This window comes from Ictalurus punctatus, chromosome 14, assembly GCF_001660625.3.
Source record: "Ictalurus punctatus breed USDA103 chromosome 14, Coco_2.0, whole genome shotgun sequence".
NCBI lineage: Eukaryota > Metazoa > Chordata > Actinopteri > Siluriformes > Ictaluridae > Ictalurus > Ictalurus punctatus.
This window is the reverse complement of record NC_030429.2, coordinates 11089011-11114952: the sequence shown is the minus strand read 5'-3', so window position 1 is coordinate 11114952 and position 25942 is coordinate 11089011. Positions and strand designations below refer to the sequence as shown.

General features: G+C 40.3%; 1 protein-coding gene across 3 annotated transcripts in view; it reads right to left on the bottom strand.

The window, feature by feature from the left end:
- Window positions 1–25942, bottom strand: part of brsk2a (BR serine/threonine kinase 2a) — a 237398-nt gene that overhangs the window by 21374 nt on the left and 190082 nt on the right. For all 3 annotated transcript variants that reach the window (XR_006983679.2, XM_017485650.3, XM_017485653.3), the window contains exons 9-17: window positions 23694–23725; window positions 21636–21800; window positions 19827–19924; window positions 17774–17924; window positions 9117–9177; window positions 6142–6349; window positions 5802–5850; window positions 3367–3490; window positions 2023–2203 (exon numbers count right to left, since the gene is read on the bottom strand). Coding sequence is in view for 2 of the 3 variants with exons in the window: in XM_017485650.3 (XP_017341139.1) it covers window positions 2023–2203; window positions 3367–3490; window positions 5802–5850; window positions 6142–6349; window positions 9117–9177; window positions 17774–17924; window positions 19827–19924; window positions 21636–21800; window positions 23694–23725 (1069 nt within the window). In the remaining variant the exon portion in view is untranslated. The remainder of the gene's footprint in view (window positions 1–2022; window positions 2204–3366; window positions 3491–5801; window positions 5851–6141; window positions 6350–9116; window positions 9178–17773; window positions 17925–19826; window positions 19925–21635; window positions 21801–23693; window positions 23726–25942) is intronic.

Here is a 25942-nt window from a genome sequence, read left to right as displayed (position 1 = left end):
CATATCGGGTTTAGTGCACATCAACCTGCAAGACATTACGATCTTCGAGTACTCGACTACGTAGCCCTTAAGTCTGAAATCGAACAGCTGTCTATAGAACCTCTCGAAGCCAATAAAATATAATGATATAATGGTTAAAATGACACAGAACACTCAGACATTAGCATGTAAAATAATGTGTTTCTATGAGAACAATCTGACTAATGGTGCTTCCTTTGTTTTTGTTCTGCCTCTAATTGCCTGTGAGTGCAACAGAAACGGGATGTCATTGGCAGCAGTGATAATTAGAGTGTGGAGCTTATATTAGCACAGTGACTGCTCGAACGCACTGCGGTGGAAAGGAGGCAGCCTGGTGGAGAGTAACTAGGACATCTCTGTCGTTTTGTTTCTGGATCTATCTGACAAGGTGCACGTGCTTGCTCAGGGAACCAGCGCTCGTTTGAGACATAAACGGTTACAAAATCAGACGTGGAAGTTTCTCAGTACGTTTGGCATCCCATGGAAGATTTTTTGAAGTTCTACCTGTAAGTCTGAGAATTTTTTTTTTCTTTCAAATTGTGTAACGAGGAACAGGGGTTGCATGTACGTTGGGGTTAGACAGACCACGAAGAGACACAACAACAAGGAAAAACAAAACAATAAACACAAATTGCACAAAGTAAAGAAAGGGAGGGGGGGAATAGGAGACTGTGGACAACAATTTGAGGTAAGGGAGCATCAAGATACGACACAATTTCACCAAGACTTGCACATCCATCACTAAATAAAAAAATATATATACTCACCATCCACTTTATTAGCAACACCTGTACCAGCCAGAGGAAAATGGCCTGATTGGTTCAAGCAGCCAGGAAGGATATAGTAACTCATATAATCACTCTTTACAACCGTGGTGAGCAGAAAAGCATCTCAGCATGCAGAAAACATCAAACCTTGAGGTGGATGAGCTACAACTGCAGAAAATCACATCAGGTTCCACTCACGTCAGCCAAGAACAGGCATCTGAGGCTATCATAGGCATAGACTCACCCAAACTGGGCAGTTGAAGATTAGAAGAAAAAAAAAAAATACTGGTCTTTTTCCAGTCTACAACTGTTGCAGCCCATCCATCTCAACGTGAAGAGTGATTATTCACGTTACTATAGACTTCCTATCAGCTCAGACCAGTCTGGTCATTCTCCTCTTACCTCTCTCATCAACAAGGTGCTTCAGCCTGCAGACCCTCCGCTCACGGGCTGTTTTTTGTTTTTCACACCACACTGTGTAAACTCTGTCGTAACAGACTGTTGTGTGTGAAATTCCCAGCTTCTGAAATACTCAAACCAGCCCATCAGGCACCATCTGGTCACTGAGATCAAAAATGTTTCTTCATTCTGATGTATGATGTGAACTGAAGCTCTTGACCTGTATCTGCATGATTTGATGCATTGTGCTGCTGCCACATGATTGGCTGATTAGATAACTGCATGAATGTGCAGGTGTACAGGTGTTCCTAATTAAAGTGGATGGCTCACTTATTTCCAACAAAAATCCCCGTACGGATCGCATCTTATTTCAATAGTGGCCGTAATGAATAAAGTTGTAATAGCGCCATCTCCAAGCCCATAACGTGTTGCTTTCAGACCAGGGACCAAAATGAATTGTCGGTTGAGAACCAGCTCTTTTATTGTGGTAAGAGGGAAGAATAATCTGAGATTGGGCACCAGCACACGCACAGGCACCTTGACAGTAGAAAAGCCGCTGAGAGAGGAATAAGGTGTAGCTCCTCCAGTTTGACCTCCTGTAGTGAAATCATGTCAAACACAGTAGGCTATGAATGACCTGTACTTTAGAAAAGTGCCACCTCCTTTTTTCTTTTTCTTTTTTTTTTTTTTTTTGAGTTTAAAAAGCCCCAGGCAGTCTGAAAGAGGGCGTTTAGGAAGGGCAACCCTGTAGAGGGGAGAAAGTGGAGGGTGCCCTAAAAGCCACTGTTGTGTAGAAAATGATGACTTGTGATAATAAGGCTAGTGCGAGCAGGGTTACCTGAGAGCAGGGTAAAGGTGACGGAGTAGATGCCGTTCTCCTTGGTGGCCATGCTGCTCTCTGTGTAAGTGATGTCCACCTGGAACTTCACAGGCTTCTGGAAGACAGTGGGACCTGCTGTAGACTTGTACTCTGCCCGAAAACTCGTCTGGGAGATCACGCTGTGACTGAGACTAGGGATCTGAAGAGGGAGGAGAGACGAGAGAAGAAGAGTAGGGTGACGATGAAAGCGGATGAAGCGAGAAGAAACCAATAAAAAGAAGTCAAGAGAAGAAAGAAGTGGTGAGCGGACAGCAGAGGGGAGGAGAGGAGAAGGAGAAAAAAAATGGAGAAGACAGAAGATGAGGAAAGAAATAATAGAATGAAAACGAGAGGAGGAAAGATAAGGAGTGAGGAAAGGACAGGAGATGAGAGCACAAAAGAGGTGAAGAGAAACGAAAAGTACGGTGAAGAGACGGGAGTAAATGAGAAATGAAGGGAGGAAAGGACAGGAGATGAGAAGGAGGAGAAGTGAGCGGCAGAGGAGAAGAAGTAGGAGAGAAAAGAAAGCGAGGAAATGAGGTGTGAGGAGAAGAAAAGAAGATAGGAGAACGGAAATGAGAGGAATGGAGGACAGAATAGGGCACGGTATGAGAGCAGAAGAAAGAAATGAGAAGAGAAAAGGAGAGATGACAAGAAAGGAAAAATGAGGAGGGGGAAAAAAAAAAAAAACCAAGAGAGAAGAGATAAGATGAGGAGAAGGGAATAGAATAGAGCAGAAGAGAAAGTCGAGAAAAGAGGAGAAGGTGAAAGTGAAGAAGGAATAGAAAAAGGAGGGTAGGAGAAAGTTCACGACATCTTCGCTGAACACCGTCCTTTATAAATACAAGCAGCGAATCTGTCTTGAAGCCGATGCCTACATGCAAGAAACTGCATCGGTCTGTACATCCTCCTTCCTCCTGAAAAAAACCGTCTCCATCGGAAGACGAAGAAAAAACAGCGGGCCATTGAAATGTTGCTTTCACAAGTTAATGACCACGTCTCAGTAGCAGCATGTAAACCATGCCTTCACGGACTCTGCCACCTCCACACACCGAACAAGTCTTTCACTGGAACAGCATCTATATGCTAATGATCACTGCTCTCGCTTCATTTTCTATTGACCTACAATGAAAGTCTCGCTTCGGGGGAATATAAAAGTGCTGTAGCCTAGCATTTTACCAAATCATGATATAAATCAGCTAAACTCAGCTAAATGTGCAAACACAGTCTATCAACATGCTTATAGAGGCATACAGCGATGCTTCCATACATTCACAGAGCTGACTCAAACAGGAAGTTAAGAATGTCGATGGGGTTGCGTACCGACAGAAAGGCTTGCACTATGTCTGCCTTAATGGAGCTCAGAGGCTTGTCCCTGATCACCACGAAGATCTGCTCCTCCTTCTCCAGGTTGATAAAGTTACCAAACCAGGACTTTTTGGCAAGTCTGTGAGTAGAGAAAAAAAAAATACACAATCATAAATCTATAGGAAAGGCTTTCAAGGTCTGGAAGTTGGTATCGGGTATCTGTCCGATACCGGGTTTATTTACTCGTACTCATTAAAAAAAAAAAAAAAAAAAAAAAAAAGGTCTGATCCCAAGAACCGATGGCAGGTGATATGACGTATGGGGAGTGTACATTATTGTGCTAATGAGCAGAAAATGACATATTTCATGATTAATGAGATCAATCAAAGCAAAGCAGTCTGTAAACTGTGCGCTGTTAAAATATCAAGAAGAGGAACTGCAGCATCTTCCGATAACAGACTTGACCTGCTAAAACACCTTAAATGTGAAACTGACTGAAAAGAAACACTGAGTGAAAAGAACAGCTCTTACCCAGTACGCTATTCGTGATGATCAGCTGCTATCAGTCATTGGCAACAAGGATTTCCAATTCAATAAAAACAAAAAATATACTTTACTTACAGCTGTACAGTTTCTGAAATGGAAAAGAAAGCCCACACTTCACCGCAACCCGACTCCATCCAAGGTAGCTAATGTAGCTCATGCACTTCATGAAAAATCAACTAGCTTGTGGAAGATAAAAACGACTAGCTAAAAAAATAAAAGAAGTCTACTAGCCTGAGTGCATGAACACACGTGCACTTAATACGTCCACGATATAAATAAGCTAAATAAAATGTTCTGCGATGTCCCCGATTAACTAATACTAAGCAGGTTACTCGTTTCAGTATCAGTATCGGTGTGTGTAACGCTCCAAAAACGTACCAAAACATATGTACTCATACTGGTACTCATACACAGTCCGGGGAAGGAAAGAAGGTATTGATGTTTTCCTACTTTGGATCCAAGCTGCTCTACACATCTATAAAAAATCTTTAAACATTACATAGTGACAATTTTCCAACATTACTCAGTTTTACAGTTACAGTAGTGTTAGCCTGTAAAGAAAAAGGGGGGGGGGGGGGGGGGGGGGGGTCAGATTTTATGAGACAGACAGAGAAGAACAAAAGAGACAGGGAGGATGCAGTCCTAGTCAGCTTGTAGAGTGAAGGGAGAATCTATTATCTATTACAGAAGACAAAAGGAACAGGAAACAAAAAAAAACCCATAACAGAAGTGTGCAGTCCTGCCAGAGATGAGGCATTTTTCAGAACGAAAAAACTTCTGGCTGTTGCCTTGTGTGTGGCATGTGTAGTAAGAAGAGCCGTAGTGGGAGGCAAACCTGATAAAGCTTCCAACAAAGAAGAAAGCAAGAGAGAAGGACGGAAGGAGAGAGAGGAGGGCTGAAAGGCTTGGTTGCAACAGACATTGCTCACAATCAATTTTTAACCACGTTTAGAAAAATGCTTTGAAGCTGTGAGAATCCCGCTGAAGTACAGAGGCTTTTTTTTTTTTTTTTTTTTATATCTAATGTGGAATAAGGGAAACATTTCCTCTTTTACCACAGACATTACTGAAGCCATACTTTTGCTGTCACAATATTTAGCGCTGATGTAGCTTTGATAGATCAGTAACAGGGGTGGCCGAGCTAAGCCCTCGCTTTCTATCAAGATAAAAAAAACATTTCAGAAATAAAGAAATAAAGAAATAAAGCTCAACTTTTTGGCACCCATATTGTCTTATTTGTTGTTAGCAAATCATTAATAAAGTCCCCATGACACCAAAATGGTCGTTTTGTGGCTTTTACTACAGCATGGTTATCTATATTCGGTGTAAACTCTAGAGATGCTCGTGTGTGAGAGTTCCAGGAGATCAGCGGTTTCTGAAACACTCTGGGCGGCTGTGGCTCAGGTGGTAGAGCGGGTTGTCCACTAATCGTAGGGCTGGCGGTTCGATTCCCGGCCTGAAGCGTGACTCTACATGCCGAAGCGTCCTTGGGCAAGACACTGAATGGCAAGCGCCTTGCATGCTACCATTGGTGTATATATGTGTGTGTGAACGAGAAACGGTGTAAACCGCTAAGGTTAAAAAAGCGCTATATAAGTGCAGACCATTACGACTCAAACCAGCTGTTCTGGTACCAACCACCACACCACAGTTAAAGTCACTGAGATCATGCGTTTTCTCCATTCTGATGATTGATGTGAACATTAACTGACTCTCTTGACCTGGATCTGCATGATTATTTTGATTTTCGATTTTGGCTGATTAGATAACTCCATGAATGTGCAGGTGTTCCTAATAAAGTGTACGGTGAGTGTATGCTTGTGTGGTGAAATATGATAAGGCAGGAAGAATACGAGTTTACACGTGAATATGTGCGTGTGTGCATGAGTATATGCGAGACTCACTCCGGGGAAGACTCTGGTGTGAGGGTGGACATCTCATCTTGGGTAGGAACTGTTCAGAAAAACAAAATAATGTCTTGCATTTACAATCCAACCATCCGGTTTCCCCTTAAAATCCCAGTTTACGGTTTCCATTATTCATCTATAAGCATCCAAAGCCACTCAGTCCTAAGACTTTAAGGAGTTAATGAAGTTATGGCACTGTATGGATGGTCAAATGTTATGTCCATCAACAGTATGTCTTTATTTAGTAATAAAATGTAGCAACTATAATATAACACACTGTTTTAATTGTTTTACTAAGCAGGTGAAAGCCACTGTTCGAGTCTTGGAGTCATAGTACCTTGTAGTTTCCTGCGATGGAAGCGTGGAGAGCCCAGGAAGCTGTTCTTGATGGAGTTGAGACGTGTCCTCCAGGGCATGCCTCCAATGGAGGGGCTGGGAGGCGGTGTGGGGGTCGGCGTTCCAGCAGGGCTCTCCTTCGGTGTGTGAACAGGTGTTCCTTTGGGAGTGGGCAGAGGGCTGCCTCTGGGGGAGGGGTGAGGGGTCACCTGGATGATGGGGATAGATTTGGTGCTAAGGTCAGAACCAGGTATGGGACGGAAGTGGTGTAGCCGGATAGGGGCTAAGGGTATGATGGGAGTCAAGGGCACTGAAAGCTGTGGGGGAGTATTACGGGGTGCCCGGCCTACCATGGGACTGCTGGGGGTCTGTGACAGTTGAAGCTGGCATGGAGTAGAGGGCTCTGAGTGAGCAGTTAAAATAGACTGGGTATCGTTCTCTGGTAAGGGGTTAGACCTTGTGGCATGTAAGGACTTATCAGAGACTCTGCGCTTAGCAGGTAGGGTCTGGGTTTTTGGGCACATCAGGAGTGGCCCATACACTGAGTTCGGGGAAAGGGAATTTAATGTTGGTGTGTGAGCCTCCACATGGGGCTGATCAGGGGAGTCAGGAGGACAGGTTTGAGGCGAGAAGGAAAATTCAACCGCCTGAGGAGGTACACAGAACTTTCTAAGGGGCTACGGGATAAGCATGCACCAGTGCATTGCAGAAGCCACATATCGACACAGGAATGGCAGGAGAACATTTAACAGCCACACAGCAACGCAAGAACAGGTCAAACACGGATACAGACATGGGCAGATAAATGAGGTCAGAAAACATCGAGCCAAGGTAATGCAGAAGGAAAAGAAAAAGAACAGAACATGCAGTTAGCCAATAGCGGAAAAGACAGAAACGTCAGCAAGCCATTCATGGAGTACAAGAAGAGGCATTTTTCAAAAGGAAAGGATAAAAGAAGGAGCTGGTTGCCATGATGAAAGTGGGAAGCTGTGGCTCAGGCAAAAATGAAGCAGCGATTGCACACAGTGAAATGTGTTCTTTCATGAACCTATATCATTTTATAGAGTTCAGTGCAGAAGTTTGTACACCCTTACTTTGAAATGATGACTCCATCCAAGACATTTCATGTCAGTTAGATATTATGGATGTTCCTTCATTATCACAATGGTCAAAATATGTCTATTAAGATAATAGTGAAGCATTCAAAATAATCCTGAATATGATATAATGATTTGGATTTCCCCGTTATTTTTTTCCTCCACTCTTTGGCTGTATTTTTGTTCTGTTTCTTCCAATTCTTTTTCACTTTGATACCTTCTTATACGCATCTCTCTACAGGTTGGCCTGTTTCTGCTTTCCTGATCCCATTGTCTCTAAACTTGACTTCTCACAGCCCACCTGTGAGTTTCATCTTATTGAAAGCTTCCATAACTTTTAAAAAAGTAAACCTGTGTTGTTTTAAATAATTAGACACTTTAATGATGCATGCACAAACAAATTAACTCCAGCATCTCAACAGGGATGAAAACTTTTCAAACTTTATGTAATAATATTCAGTCCATGTCTCAATGGTTACAAAAATATGTCCTGGATAGATATATATATATATATATATATATATATATATATATATATATATATATATATATTACATTTTTCATTTAATTACAGCCAAACACTTAAGGAGAAGCAAACTTCTGAACAGTGTATAATGTATTCACAAGAACCAGTGTAAGATTTAGGAGCTGGAAATATTCCAGACCTGCCCAGCTATAAAGCTGATTCATTTTATAGGTGGCTTTTGATTCGAGTCAGTTAATGTGTGCCGTACTGATCGGACTCATAAGTGTCCCGTCGAAGCCACAGCTACTGACTAAGTGAAAAGTGAGAGAAAAGTTATGACTCTAATATATGGTTTCTTGATTCCTTAAAACAATCTTTTTGCCTGTGAAGACAGAAGAAGCAGAGCTTTTAGAGAGGATTTTAGGAATCAATTTCTTTTAAATCAGCCGTGGATTTAGTGACGCTCAGAGCTTTAAGCTTTAGGCAAAGGTAGCTGTATCTGTGAGTGCTGTGAAACAAGTCAGCCAGAAAAGTTTAGCCACAAGCTCCTCCTTTATTCACAGAAGAAGCTGGATTTTTGACACGGCTTTCCCTGAGCTGGATTTCCGCTAGGCTCCGAACAGAACAGGGATAAAGGAGGATCTCCACGGATCTCCAAGAACTCATAGGAACAAGTGGATTGAACTGGCGTTTAATATGGAAGACCATTCCTCACTCAGCATGAAGTACCGTGCAGCAAATTGTTAATTTGCTAGACAAAAGAACCTTAAAACAATTTTGATCTCTTTCATTTATGTCATATATACAGGGGCCTCCACTAATATTGGCACCCTTGGCAAATATGAGCAAAGAAGGCTGTGAAAAATTGTCTTTGTTGTTTAACCTTTTGATCTTTTTTTTTTTTTTTTTAAATCACAAAAATACTCCGCTCTCATGGATATCAAATAATTGCAAACACAACATAGGTTTATCAAAAAAAAATATATATCTTCATTAAATATATAGAGTACTGTGCAAAAGTCATGCAAAAAAACAAACAAAAAAAAACGTGGGGGACACAAACTTTTGCTCTCAACTATAATTAGCCTATAGGTTTAACAAACCCTTTAGCGGGCATTTTCAGGTCTAGCTGAAAGCAAATGAAGTCTCTCAGATAAATTCCGAAACATCTTTACTTTAAGGTACTACAAGAAAACATTTTAAATGACCTGGATGACTGAAGACAATCAGTGGTTTAAACTTCCACGAATCGTCCGTTTAAGTCCCAAGTAACTACTGCTCAGAGCGGAGTGAATCCTGTGTGTGTGTGTGTGTGTGTGTGTGTGTGTGAGTACGTGTGATTGTGTAGGACGTCAGCAATGGGAGCAAGAGATCAGGCACAGCAGGCTGACAAAGAAAAAGAAGGACACTCACCCTGGGGCTGCTGAGAGGACTGGTGGAGAGACCCGAGGATGCTCCGCTGATAGAGCGTGACCTGCACACACACACACAGAGTTATTTTAGAGACATACTGCAGCAGGTGAGACAGGAAAGGCTCTAGGTGTATCAGTAGTGAGATTACTTCTAAGATCTAGGCTTGGTTTGAGGAAACACCTACAAGACACATATACAGTAAGGAATGCTAAATGATGCTAGGTAAGGAATAAAACATGCTAAGATGTGCTGTTATAGGAAGATAATCAAAGAGCAGGTGGGTTGTTTTTTTTTTTTTTAGCCATTTAAAGTTACATTTATTGTTGTGGAAAGAAGTTAGATCCTGGTATCTTTTACAGTCTAGCAGCTATAAACAGCCATTCCCTTACCAGCCTCACGTTATTCTCTTAAGATAATTAGACAAAAAAAAAAATGCAGTTTTACCTCTAACTGCAACAAAGTGCTCCTGCCAAATAAACGTCTCCTAACAGAAAACCTTTTGTTTTTAGTCTGTTTATATGGAGTGTGATTAGGTATTAAAAGGAACCACTGTCTGAGCCGTGCTGTGACGGAAAATAATTCAACACCTTTTGACCAGTCAGAATGGAAAACACCACTGTGGTATAAACAGAGAATAATCTACATCGCCGTCGTCAATAATGAATTCCCTCAAGTTGCTCTCTCCGAAAGCTGAGACGTGCAGGCATACGCCGCTGAACTTAGCATAACATAGTAATGTTTCGAACTTTCCAGTTTTTTCGCTCACGCTGAGCCGAGCCTGTTGTTCCTCTCCGGTGACAGATGTCCACACAGACACCAGCGCACGTTTCAATCACCTCCACGCAGGAGCAAATGAATTATCACAGTCACCAATCTGTCTTCATCAGCCAAGATGGTTGTCAGTGTAGACAGAGCCCAGCTGTTCCCCTTCTTTCATGTCGCTTTTTCTCTCTCACCTCCTTTTTCGCTCTGTCCTTTTGTTATCTCCCTGTCGCTCGTCCTCGCCTGCCCACTCACTCTGTCTAGTCCTTTATTACCCTTTATTTCCCATCATGCTTATATCCTCTCTCTATCTCTATCGCACTCTCTCCATCTTTCTCCTCTTGGTAGGTCCCTTTCAGAAGCTCCCCGAAGTATTCAAGCCAGAAGCAAGAGCCAAGCCCTCACAAACCCCTTTGTCTTTCTGTTTCTCCTTCCTGTTCATTCAGCCTTCAGGGACACCGTGCTCAGTGCCGAGGGTGTGAGAGGGATAAACAGAAAATACATGAAATGTGCAGAGAGAGCTGAATTCCAGCATAGTGTTTGCTCATGGTCTAGGAGTGTGTGAGTACTCTGAGCCTGGAGCATTATCCTGAAACATTATGTAGGAGTTAGAGAGAGGACACAGAGTGCATTTTTTTATTTACACTAGATACTAGAACAAAACAGGTGGCTGTAAAACTGCAGCACCGGAATTAAGAGGCTCTATCTGACAATCGAGTGATTATAGGATAATGAGCCAAAAGGTTCTGAATACAACACATATATATATATATACACATAGATATATATATATATATATATATATATACATAGATATATATATATCTATATATATATCTATATATCTATATATATATCTATATATCTATATATATATATATATATATATATACACATAGATATATATATATATATATATATACATAGATATATATATATCTATATATATATCTATATATCTATATATATATCTATATATCTATATATATATATATATATATATATATATATATATATATCTATATATATATATATATCTATATATATATATATATATATATATATGTTGTATTCAGAACCTTTTGGCTCATTATCCTGTAATAGAACTCTCTCTCTCTCTCTCTCTCTCTCTCTATATATATATATATATATATATATATATATATATATATATAGTTCTATTACAGTAGACTAGCTACACTATTCTATACAGTATAAGGCACATCAACAGTGATGGACACAACATTAAAGACATCTCGGTTTTGCATTGATAGTTCTTACGGGAGCAGTGAATGAGGAAGCTTATAGAAAAAGAGCTCATCTACGCTTGCTTAGAACCCAAGGAATAAATGTCATATTTTGACAGAAGTTATTATATTACGAACCATTTCGAACATCACCTCCTACAGCCTCGAAAACACTCTTCTGAAGGATTTTAGGAGGTCCAAATGTCTGAGAAAATGTTTCCCTTATGCATTATTTTCTCATTTAATGCAATATTTTTCATCGCAAATGATATTATCAGCAACACCGTGCATGAAATATAAGACTCTTGGAAATATTTATATGAATTCCAGACTGTTAGTGTTATAGGTATGTCGTTCTTTTGCTTTGGAGTCTGCATCAGACTCCACAGGTTTGTGCAAAACCTGACGATCCATGTTAGATCAAATCCACCTGACCTCCATCTGACCTTGTGTACAAAGGAGTTAACATGGTCAAGATCACAAATTTGCTTAAATTTAAATAGTGATTTAGAAACAGTGCAGCATCATGAACATTTAATGTTTAAGATAATTTTTCAAAATTCTAAACTTCCTGTTTATTTCCAGTTAAAAGAGGCCTATTAGGTCAAAAGCACCTGGACACCTGACCATCACACCCATGTGGTTCTTCCCCAAACTGTTGCCATAAATTTGAAAGCACTCAATTCTATAGAATGTCTTTTTATGCTGTACAATTACAATTTTCCTTCACTGAAACCGAGCGGCCAAAACCTGTAAAGCGAGCTCCATGAAGACATGATTTGCAAGGGATGGACCGAAGAACTCTTGTGGTCTGCACAGAGCCCTGACGTCAACCCCACCGAACACACAACCTGGCTACAGTTATCTGAAATATTACATAAGAAAGTGAATCACAGTTATATAGTTTTGAGAGTTCTAATGCGAATGATTTTACTAGAAGCAGCATAAATAATTCTCCGGTTGTCGAAGAGGAAATTTCGAATGACTGTTTTATGAAGGGTGCCAATAATTCTAGAGTGCACAGTATGTCCTCTACCTTAAGAGTGGTTTGAGTTTCTAACCAGAACACTGCTAATTTAATTTAATTCAAAAAGGTTCAATACAAAAGACCACTGTAATATTCAAAGCAATCACGTTTGCGGCAATTTATAGCCAAATGTAAATATAATCAATCAAAATATCACTTTTAGACATTCACAGCACTGACGTTACATAAACATGCCAACTCCTAATAAATCCTTGATAATGTGTGCTAGCCATATGAAACATGCGATGATTAACAAACCGCATTTCCGCACATTTAAATGTTCCACTATACTAGCGATATGACGAGTGCTTTATGTGGGTGGTTTGATGGCTTTATATCACAGTGTAAATGTCACTAGAGGCTCCGCTCTCACTAATTCAGCCCATCAGGCTGCTCTGGCATCAGCAGGACTGGATTCTGATTCTGTATTCTGTCAGTGTGGCCTCTCGTTTGTGAGACTAATGTTAGTGTTTGAGGCGGGTCCACAATGCTGTGGGGCAGCTCGCTGAAGCCGAGTGGGGGCTGAAGAGAGAAGGAAACGCGCCAGGAATCCCATTAACCAAACACAGCCCAGCCCAAAGGCACGATGGGATTAAAGGAGCAACCCAGGGCGGAGTAAACTGTCAAACTGTAGCTAGATAAATTCACAAACGCTGCCTGTGGAAATACAAAGTAAATGCTCCAATAACAAACAATAAAAACAACATGATGAATAGCGGCACAAATCTGACATTTGCATGACTTGCGGTTTCATTATGTTACGTCTTGTGCCTAATGATCTCTCACGTGCTCCGAAGACTGGAATCAAATCGTCTGTGCTGTAAATATTTTCAAGTGATTCCCCACGTTATCTTCAAAAAAAAAAAAAAAAAACACATCAGGCCTTTCCATCAGCTGTTTTGAGAGGTCGAACGTGTCTCAGAACAGATTTCAAAGCCTGCTTTCTTCCTGATATGCTCTGATCTCCAGTCCTCTAAAGCTAAAAGATCTAACAGTCTCAGCGTATGAAAGGTTCGCTGTTGTAGAGAGATAACAAAAAATAAAATACAAACACACAAATACATGCGGTATACACACCAAACCCACAAAAAAATACATTCCTACTGCACATACACATTAGGGATGGGCGATATGGACTTAACACTATATCGTGATATTTCCTGGTATTTATTGCGATAACGATATCAGTGTCAATATAATTATAGTACCGTGCACCGCTGTTTTTAGCTAAAAGTGATAGCTGTGATCTTGAGAGCCTCAGAAACACAAACATTGATCTAAAAGTAAAACTGATTTTCTGTAACCGAACCAGTTCCAGATTGTAGAGGTAGCTCCTCGTTTAACGATAAACTCCTCCTCGGCTTCACGTCCGCCTTCCGCCGTACTCGTCTTCGCTCTGCACGTGAGCACGCAGAAGTACGTCATCGACTAGGCTTCATCGTTATTATCGCTGGAAAACTAATTCTTCTCGTGGGGAGAATTTCTACCGGGATATCGCAAACAATAAGATATCGCCCATCCCTAATACACATACAAACAAACCTCACATCACCACCCAACCCAAACACAGCTCTAATACATACACAGACAGAGCTTCTACACGCCTCACACAGCGCTGTGCAGAAAACGTAAAGCTGAAAAGAGCTGCCCTTTAATTATAATGATCTTTTTTCACTGACTAAGAAGAGAAAAAGAAAAAAGAAAAAAAAAGTCTTTCGAGCTCTTCGCTCAACATATCCTTGAGAGAAGAGAGGTTCAAGCAGAGCGCACAAGCTAACAGAGCGAGAGTGTGAAGATGCAGGGAAGCTTTTCTCGGTTTATTTCAGTGGTGATATAAATGTGTATCGAAAAACAAACAAGCAAACAAATTACAAGGTAAAGTGTGATAATGCGAGAGTGACAGACTGCTGCGGGGACGGATTTATTATCAGGGACGGCGTGTTTAAACACAGCCTACAGCGGTGAATTCCGTAAAAACGCTGGAGACAGTTGGAGATTCAGGCGACAACGCCAATAAACCTGTCTGATAGAATGTGTATTATAAAACACACTAATCTATTCCGTTCCATTCTCTTCTCATTCATTTGTTTCTATTCTCTTACATTCCATCCCATTCCATTCTATTTGATTATTCCATTCTATGCTATTCTATTCCACAACGTTATATTCTCATCCACTGCTTCTCTTCTCTTCTCCTTTGTTACGTTCTACATTATTCCATTGTATTCTATTACATTCCATACTATTCACATTCATTGAGGTATCTTTTATTCGATGCTAGTCTATTCAACAGTGTTCTATTGTACTGTATTCTATTTGGCACAGTGGCTTTATATTCCATTCTGTCCCATTCCATGCACATCCATTTGATTCTCTGACATTTTACCCATTCTATTAATATGCTATTCTATATCTATTATCTATCATTACATTCTATGTCATTCCACTTTAGGCTATTCTATTGGATTCTTTTCACAGCTATTTGAACTGTATTTGATTGCATGCAACTCTAATGGGGTATGGGGTTCTATTTCAGTACATTCTGTTTGATTTGATGGCATTATTTTCCCTTCTAATATGTTCAGTTCTATCCTATTTTATGCCAATCTGTTTATTTTATTCTATGCTATTCTATTCCATTTCATTTTACAATGAATGAATGAAGCTATTTGATACTATTTCATACTACGACATGTACTCTATTCAAAACTGTCACCTATCAATTCCATAGAGTGATATTTTATTAATTTTGCCATTTTGTAGCCAGGTTCAAGAGCACAGTGCATGCATTTATACCCCTGGCACTACATAGGGTTAGTGTCCTAATGATGAACCCTGGAGATTATGGACTGCCCATAATGCACTAGTCATTGTAGGGAACTGGATCTGGACACATCATCAATGCACTAAACAAAATTAAACTACCATTACACTGTAAAACTGGCGGTTAAATAAATGGCATTTAGTTAAACAAGGCAAGTTTAATCTAACGAATAAAAGGGTAGGGGGGGTATGGTGCCTACACATGACAGACAAGCAAGAGACACAGATATTCCACTGGCCTTTTTGTATGCAGCTGCCTCTCTGACCACTCCATTACATTTCAATGATAATTTTTAAAAGCCCCAGTTGCCTTATGTATCATTCTGGGGTCAGGTCATCTTCAGTCAATTCCCAATTTCATTTCTGCCATCAGCCCCATCCTGATATTTGAGTGTGAATAAAGGATGTGATGAAAGAGGCAGGCTGGGAATGAGCTGGGAAATGAAAGCGAGAGATAGGGGTGGGGGAGAGAGAGAGATGCCGACTGTGTTCCACCCCAGCGTGAGCACAGACAGGCCACAGAAATGGGCTAGTCAAGACAATGGGCTTGTATTGCCCTGGGCTGGTAAAGTTTCAGAATACCTAGCATAGCACAGCAGTAACAGGTTTGTATACATCAGGAAAATAAAGAGCCAATCGGAGGATTTGTTTTAGATTGTTGAAGTTGATAAGCATAACAAAGGACTGACTGGAAAGATTTAAAGTGGAAAAGCAACACTGCATCTTGGTGGAGGGTTTAGTAAGTGACACAGAGGAAGGGAAGGGTAGGGGTGGGGTGGGGTGGGGGTGGGGGGGGGTGTTAGTACCTTTCCTCTTTGCTGCACTTGAGAGGGGCGTCAGAGATATCCAAGCTTTTACTGAACATTGTTTTACTACAGCAGGAGACAAAGTGAACACACAGTCAGGGCCTGCATGCAATCTTCAACAATATGCCGATTCTCATCTCCCGCTGGTCACATACATACAAGAACTACTGTTGCTTAATAGGGTGTGTGTCTGTGTGTGTATAGATACTTAGAGTAGAGTACTCAGCCCAGGCAGAGACATAGAACCAGCCAGTTAAAAAGGAAGACACTGACAAATGTATAACTGTCTGACGCAATATATATATATATATATATATATATATATATATATATATATATATATATATATATATATATATATACACACACACACACACACACATATATTTTTCAAATCTCAAGAGGAAAAAAATGTTTACTTCACTATTTCTGCCCACTTGTGACCACTGTAGTATATGAAACTTATACAGAGGTATTTGCTCTGCCTACTCTGCAACATCACATCATGTCATATATCCCTTAAAGATCTCAATATACAGAGTCTCCCAAAAGTCTCCATACAGAGTGGAAATGAACACTTTTTAGCAAAATGGGACTTTATTTACAAAAACATCCTCTACATGATTGCCATTTCTTTGCAAACACACACGTAGACGTCTCTCCCAAGTTGGCTCCCAGCTTGTCGTGTGTGATGTGTGTGCCATGTTTCCTGTTAAAGTTCACCGCAACCTTGCGACAGCTTCCCGATCCAGCCAGGAGAGTGATTTCAAAACGTTCTTCCTTCATCAAAGGCATTCTTTAAATCTATCTGAAATATATATATATATATATATATATATATATATATATATATATATATATATATATATATATATATAAGTATGAAAGATTTTGGAGGGCATTTTGCTAAAAAGTGTTAATTGTATGGAGACCTTTTGGGACACCCTTTATAATTATGTCAATTTATGTGAATATAGAAATGTAAAAGTTCCGCTACAAACCAAATGCCTGTATATCAGCAATCGACTGGCAAAGATTGATTGTCATATCAATGTTTTAAAATTTCATCCTATTCCCCTGCTGTGTCTTGCCTTAATACTGGAGGAAAGTGTCTTATTTTTCCTCTGTGTGTCCTATCGGACTGATCTCCATCATACACTACGGTATAGATCCGAATAAACAGTTAACCGACATGAAGTCATGAAGTAACGGTTAAATTCCTGCTGAGGAAAAATCCTGTATTGGGGTGTCAAAACTGTAACTAGCACATTTAATAGCACTAGCAATAACTGATAACAGTATTATACCCTACAGCATGTGGCCAAGGAAATGGACAACAAGAACTAAATGACAAGGAGGGCAGAACTGAAAACCTGCCACAGTGTGTGGAAAGAAATCAGGTACGTAACGAAGAAAATCAAAAGTAAGATGAGCAAAGATTGGAAAATCAGCAGGACTCACAGGACATGCAACTAAATAATCAGTTAGTAATCGGATGGATGGCTCAATCGCATTGAAACGCCTTCATGTAAACACCTCGGTCGATCCGATCAAACTCGATCGGATTGAAAGGGGTGGTGTGGATCTAATGGAAATAATCCGGTAAACAGGAAAAAAACAAATTAGCCATGTAAATGCTTGAATCCAACTACTTTCTCACATATTTGACTATTTTCTCATACTATTTTACTCGCACGTGCGCAGTGCAGAGGTGCTTATGTACGTTTCTTTACACCCTGCACAGAAGTTTTGTTGGGAATATATGTGACGCGCACTTAAACGAATATTTGAATCGGTTTGCAATGTTTAGTGTACATATAAACAATACTTCTGGATCGAATTCATCCGGATCGCTGAAAAAGGGCGCACGGAAACGTATCTAGCGTCACTCGAAGATGAATGCGTTTGAGAAATCTATGTGAATCAGTTATATTAAACACATATGTACACGTGTAAAAGTGTATCCTAGTGTGTGCTTGTGTTCTGCTGCACCTCTGTCCATGCTGTGTCATGTCGATGGCTCGCCGCGCTGGCACTGGCGATCCTCCGTCTGTGACACTCAGCACCTCCATGGACTTGCGCTCTGGTCTCCTCTTCCCGTGCCGGTTCAACATGGGGGAGTCCACTCGCTTCCGTGGAGGGTCTACACGCACATACACATACGAACATGCAGAATTTCAAGTGGAGTCCCAATAGTAGCATGTTGACTACAATGCAGAGTCAATACAGATCACTGATCTGGAAAGCATCAGTCAGCAGCTCCATTTGATCATAGATTGATCATTGCTGAGAGCGCCTGCTGCAATTAAGTGATTTGTGTGGCCAGCCGAGCCTGCTGCCTTACATTTATTTGATCAAGCTGAACCTAAAACTGTCAAAGTAAGAAAGAAAGTGTATAGAAGTGCGAGTCTTTTTTTTTTCCTGCAATTGTAATTCTGGCTAATAAATCAAAGCAGTGCTGGAGTACAGGGTGCAGTTCAAAAGTCAAAAGTAATTTAACAGTGATAGTTTTCCTGTTGTTTTGGTTCTGTAATCCAGGACAGTGATTTGAAATGAACCAATGAGCACAAAGTTAAAGTGCAGAATGTCAGGCTTCATTTCAGGGTATGTAAAGCGACAGCAAATGAATCATGTAGGACTTGCTGCTGTTTTTATGCAAAGCCTTCTTTTTTTCAGTTTCAGGTGAACTGTGTGTAATTAGATCATTAGTTTGCAATACAGAGTAGACCAAAAAAAAAAAGGACCTGGAGTTAATTCTATATGTTTGGTGGACTCCTTCAACATGAGAAGAAACCAGGAAGTATCAGTATCAGTAACGAAAGTCATGACAAGAATGAAAATCTACTGCGTGGGGACATTTATAAGAGGCACTGGTGCACCAAGACCACAGTACTGAATGAACAAAAGTGTTTCCAACTGTAAGAGGAAGAAAATGCTGAACAGATCAAGAACACTATCTGCAAGGCAGGCATGTGTGAGTCAGTGATTTATAGCCACCAGTTATAGCTAACTTACTGTATCTTTATCGATGATGAGAGATTGACAGCAGCAGCTGGCTGAATTATTAAGAATATATATGTTTCTTAACTTCTCATTCCAAATGCATCAGAACACTGTGGGTAACACTTCACCAATGCCAAAATAAATTATTGTGTTTTATACTGGAAAGTACTGTGGCTATTGGGTGGCTGTAGCTCAGGGTTGTCCACTAATCGTAGGGTTGGCGGATCGATTCCCGGCCCACGTGACTCTACATGCCGAAGTGTCCTTGTGCAAGACACTGAACCCCAAGTTGCTCCTGATAGCAAGCTAGCGTCTTGCATGGCAGCTCTGCTAGCATTGGTATGTGAGTGTGTGTGTGTGAATGGGTGATTCTAGAAACAGTGTAAAGCGCTCTGTAGAACCGCTAAGGTTAAAAAGCGCTATATAAGTGCTGACAAAGTACTACGAAGTCGACTGAAAAGTAATGAATCACAGGACCTGAGTGCATGCTGAGAACATTATATTGTGAAATTACATGTACATGTGTTCCTAAATAACAGAACATTTTTAGAAACTCCCATGAAACCACCACAAACGTGATCCAATTGTGAACAACCACCACTATTTTGAAGAATATATGCACGTTAAATACCAATATATGGTCTATGTTGTAAGTTTGAAAGATGCAGCTATGCTTATTTTTTTGTGGATGGTTGCAATCTCTTGGAAGTGAAGCGGATCCCTAGACAGCTGCACCACCTGGGGGCAGATAATGTTCTTTAAATTTGAAAGCTCAGGGTTGTAAAAGTGGTTTTTTATATTAGGTTGGCCCAAATAAACATTTTGCATAGACTCAGTGGTTGCTATAATGTGTTGGAGTGCAAGATCCAAAACATTAATTTTTTTTTTCATTTTAATTTTTATGGATGAGTTACTTTAGAAATATAAAATATAAATACTGTGAATGTTCTGCTAGTGTGACACTATTCAGGCCGCATATAAAAGACACTGACTTTGCAAGCACTCTACAGTACTCTTCATATTCTTTTGAGAATGTATATACCTATGTCATTGCGTGGCGGGAGGTTCTGGTCTTCATGGCTCGGGTACCGCTCCTTACGGTCCAGCAACAGGAAATAGATCATCTTCTCCTGGTTGTCACTGAAATAAATATAAATTAAAGAGGGAAATAGACCAACATGTAAAGACCAAAACATGCTTTAACTGCTCAGTTCTGACTGCTCAGACATTTACAACAGTGGACATGAGTCACAGATGTATTGGCAAAAAATGTCCATTTCTTTTCCATCTCTAGTGACCCAGAATCATATTTCAGCCTACTTTACTGTGATTTTACTAACACCCCATCTCTGGCATGTGGTCTACATGATACACACACACACACACACACACACACACACACACACACACACACACACACACACACATACACAAATATATAATTAAAACAAAATCTAAGACAAAACCAGCACAAAATACACTTTTTAAATGATAATGTTATTTATTGAAGCAAAAAAGTTATCCAATACCAACTGGGCCTGTGTGAAAATGTATTTGTCCTCATAGTTACTAATTCCCCTGAAATTGTAAATGAAACTGGATTCATAATTCAGGTTCAGCTGGACTAGATACAACAAGACCTGATTACTGCAAACCCTGTTCAATCAAATCAACACTTAAATAGAACTTTATCAACAGCATGAAGTTGGTTAAAAGGTCTTACCCAGTAACACACTAGGCCAAAATTGGAAGGAATTACAGAAATGATGAGGAAGAAGGTGATTGAAATACATCAGGGAAGGGTTACAAAGCTATTTCAAAGGCTCTGGGACTCCAAAGGACCACAGTGAGAGACGTTATCTCCAAATGGAAAAACCCGGCACAGTAGTGAACCTTCCCAGAAGTGTCCGACCTTCCAACATTCCTCCAAGAGCACAACTACTCATCCAGGAAGTCACAAAAGAGCCAAGGACAACATCAAAGGACCTACAGGCCTCTCTTGTGTCAATAAAGGTCACTGTTCATGACTCTACTATCAGAAAGACACTGGGCAAAAATTCCATCCATGGAAGGGTGGTAAGGTGAAAATAACTGCTAACCCAGAAGAACATTAAGGCTCGGCCTTTTGCCAAAACACACCTTGATGATCCTCAAAACGTTTGGGAGAATGTTCTGTGCATTGATGAGTTGAAAGCGGAACTGTTTGGAAGACAGGAGTCCCTTTACATCTGGCGTAAACCAAACACCGAATACCACAAAAAGAACATCATACCTACCGTCAAGCATGGTGGAGGGAGTGTGATGGTGTGAGGATGCTTTGCTGCTTCAGAGCCTGGGCAACTTGCAATAATGTACGATATATATATATATATATATATATATATATATATATATATATATATATATATATAAAATAATATATATAACAAAAATGGGACATAAAATAAATAAAGCATGAAGCTCCTCAATATAGAAACCGAGTGCCTCAGAGGAATAAATGTGAAGCGGTAAATAGTGGTACTTGAGGCTAGGGAAATAACAGTAGCACTGCTTCAATGGCCATCATAATGTAACTGCAGTTTGACAAATGACTTGTCCAAAGGACAAGCTGTGTGTGTGTGTGTGTGTGTGAGTGAGATGGCATGTAACCATGTGTGCAAATGGGTTTATATGGATGAGCAAAGCCACCACTCGTTCCTATGACCAACCCTTTTTTCCATTTTTCCTCCATCTCTTTCTTTGACACTGGGGCACATTTCTGACTTTGATCTGAGGTTTAAAGTTCTAGTATGGCTTAAAGTTAAAATTTAGCCACAGTCAACTGTCTCCAGGTCAGCGCAGAGCCACTCACTCATCAGACAGCAGGTCCTTCATCAGCTTGTTCTTGTCTCGGAAGCAGCCGAGCGAGTGCATGCTCTCCAACACGTCCGGGTCGATGTCGTCGGCCGACGGCAGGCTGCGGATCGCCACCTTCCTCGGCACGGGTTGCTCGGGTTCCGGCTCATTCTTTCCCCCGCTGACAAAAAGGACAAAATGACAGGGGTGCTGATCAACTACCCACGGATCAAAACGGCTGTTGCAAATGATATGCATGAAAAGCTCCATAACAGACCTAAACTGTTGCTAGTGTTATCCAGTAGTCAGTAATATATCCAATACTACAATATACAGTATGTGTAGACTGCACAGAAGACATACAATTAAAGGAATAGTCCTGAAAAGGTTTCACACATGTAATCAATCAGCCAAGACATTTCAGTGCTTAGTGGCTAGTGGAAGTCAATCTCACACAAAAACTTTTTCCATAAATTTACACCCCCCCCCAAACTGAGATCCATGTCTTGCCACAAACCATGTAATGCACACGTGACAAAGTGGTTTAGGACACAGTATGACTTACTGTAATCTTGATCCTGTCCCAGGAACACTGGGCATGAGGAGGGCACACACCCCAGACAGTATACCAGTGCATCGAAGGGCTTCACTTTTATTCTCAACACAATTTGGTATTATTACACCCTCCAAGCCCTGTCTCCCAATTTTGGAAGGCAGGATTGCAGGAGAATTATTGAACTAGTGTGAACGATAACGTCATTTCAGCTTAAATGTGTAAATCCAGATTTCCATTCATTCATCTTTAGTAAGCACTTTATCCTGGTTAGGGTCATGGTGGATCCAGAGTCTATCCCAGGGTGTGAGACACTGGGTGTAAGGCAGAAATACACCCTGCATGGGATGCCACTCTATTGTAGGGCACCATGCACATACACACCTTCCTCACACCTTCCTCACACTCATCCACAACCAGGATTCCAGAGCAACCAATCCACACACGTGACATGTTTTTGGGAGGTACGAGGCGAACCAGGCAGAAACCTATGCGAACAAAGTGAGTCCCCGAAATCCAGATTTTTCTTCTGATATTTAAGACTTCGTAGATTACTGCATTTGAAACAAGTATATAAGATTTGTACACGCTTTTTACGGAAAAGATTTTGGGTGACACAGGCTCCCGTTACTCGTAAGCTCCATTAGCATCATATTTCCAGCGCAAAAAAAAAAGCTAAGCGAGCAAACGTCTTAGAAGCTCGGCTACGTTCGAGGTAATCAGTGATTTTAACGTGCAGTAGAATGATTTGTAGAGTTATTCTTCATTGTTCTTCAATAGAACCTTTTTCAGCTGGTGTGTTTTGTGAATCTAGTCTTGCCATCAGTGAGAAAACATGGCAGTGTGATCCAGCAGCCAAAAGCATAAGTACTCTGCTGAAACTGCTAGTGACTCAGGGGTCTGCGGAGAGGAGGACCGGGTGGCTGTGTGACTGTCTTTGTCCCAGTAGAGGCTCAGAGTCAGGGGGGGCCTGTCAACCACCCACACCTTCTAGTGCTGTGACCACACACACTCTCTTTCTCTTTCCTTCTCCATCCCTCTCTCTATCTCTCTCTCTCACACACACACACACACACACACACACACACACACACACACACACACACACACACACACACACAACAGGATCATGGGGATATGAGCAGACAGTTAAACCCCCTCTGGACCTGCAGATCCTTGTCCTTGTTGGAGACGTGAGGCGGCTGTGCCATTTATCTCGCCAACACACACACACACACACACACACACACACACACACACACACACACACACACACACACACACACTTGCATCTCCATTTCCCAAAACACTTCCACTCTTACACAGAGTTGCATTATATGGAGTATACACTGTACGCTTTCAGTGTTAGTTTTAAACCTGATTTTACTCTTGCAAATCAATCTTCTGGCTTTTTCTTTTTGAATTTGAAACAAATTTTCTTATTGTCTCTGTGTTGTCCCTTATCACACGCACACTCACACACACACTCACACACTCAGTCAAATAGTGAGACGTACTTACATGTACCACGTGTGCTTCTGGATCTGTTCTAACTGCAGGAGGAGAAAAAAAAAACACACACACACAATCAAAATCAGCCTCACACCTTCAAGTATCATCATCACATCATTCATTATTAGACAGTGTCAAATACAAGGCTTGAGAGGTCATGCTAATGAAGGCATCCTGATACAAAAGGGTCTGCAGATAAAAGCAGAGGCTAAAGAGGAGCACAGAAAAGAGATGAAATAAGAACCTAATCAGGACAGAGAGAGCAACGATCAACGCCGCTGTGACAAGTGATGTGCAGCGCAAATATGAACGCGCCGAAGATCAATCCCATCAGCAGTTGCATGGCTACACTTTAAAATGGAAAGTGCAGTATTATTATAATCAGTATTATTACAGTAGTATCATAGTCTCCACCCAAAAGTTTTTTCCTTGGCAGGACACGTACTGACCGTCACTGTATTGACATTTTTCTGGGTTAAATCACATGGATTTAATTTGAACTGTTTAATGAATCAGTCGTCGATTATTTCAGCAGGTAAACAAACAGATTATACTCAAGAGTTTGTTATATACCTTCTGACCTAGCGGAATATGAGAATTTCATAGCGCTGTATAAAGCTTTAGTATTTTTATTCAGTAGGATAGGATGTCGAAAATATATATGTATTTTAAATGGGATTAACAGGAAATCATCCCAGATATCCCACTGATTATATTTTATATATATTTAAAAATAATAACAGTAAGTCAATATTTAACTACTCTCCTGGGCAAAAAAAAAAAATGGCCCAAGCACAAAATGGCAAAATATTAAGCTTTTAATGACTTTTAACATCAAATGACTCATCTGGAAATGAGCAAGAATTAAACCAATATATCAAGTAAATTAGTATGGGACGCTTTTCCTTTTTGATTTCTTTAAATGTTTAAGCCTTGCGGGTAAACCTGCAGACAGCTTTTTATTTGATGTATTTTATTTTATTTTTTACTTTATTTTAATTTTCTACACACAGACATTGTGTTTGTTTGAATGTTACATCGAACATTTGGATCATTATCATGAGCTTACCTTTGTGACCAAGAAGACTATAGAAGTGAATTATATAGAAGTCTCAGGAGTGCATTTGTTTTAATTCTTGTTCATTTTCTGACCAATGGGATTTTGGTGTACTACTTATGACATGTACAAAATTTACAATGCAAGACCAAACCCCCCCCCCCCCCCCCCCCCCCCCCCCAAAAAAAAAACCCTGAAATCACTAGATTTTGCTCATCGTTGTACTCTTACGTCAATTACTATTCAAATTTTAAAAACTAAAACTCAAAATCCTGTACAGACTGAAGTATCAGAGTTTCCTTATTTCCAGCTCATCACTATCGGTGTTAAAACCATCTTATATAATATCAACTGTTGTGAAAGAAATCGATAGGTTTCATTCGGTATGCATGTTTTAACATAATGTAGTGCCGCGCCTCGATGTTGTTACTACAGCATACACACGCTCTGTGCGCTGGATGCCACCACCTGCTGCACTACACACATCAGCAGAGGCACTATCTGGCTGACAGTAGAATGTTTTTTTCGAGACGGATTCATTAGCCTGCCCCGATGAAAGATGAACATTTCAGCATCAGGATCATGCAGGTTTGTGGAAACACTGACAAACCCAGTTATCGTACGTCGTCATATAAATCTCTTTAAACATACCGAGAGAAGACAACGACGCTAGCCAGACGTGAATAATTTACGTGCAATGCGTAAACAGAACCGAACCATCTCGTCTTTGTCAAAATATCGGTTAATGACTTGCTGACTTTTTGTCAAGAGTTCAAACATGATATGCTATAATTATGTACTTGGTAGTTTCCCTTAGTCTGTATTAGTCTCTGTATTAGTCTAGCTCTAGCCATACATCAATACATTACATTAGCTACCACTTTTTTCGGTTAGGTTTCTGGGCAACAATGCATGGTACTGGGCACACACTGGAGGTTTTACTTGCCTGGTGGGCTAGCTAATGAATTTAAGATTTATCCACCCTGTATGATAATAGTAGTTTTGCCATTTGCATGCATTATATATTTGAAAGTTACACTTGAGAGTTTAGGTAATATAAACCGTAATTACTTTAAAAAAAAAAAAATCATTGTTTTCATAACAAATCATAATGCCATATTTGTATAAAGTATAAGGACCTCAGTACAGCATATATTACATTATTAAAGCTGCCAAAAGCACCATTTTAAAGCTAATTAAC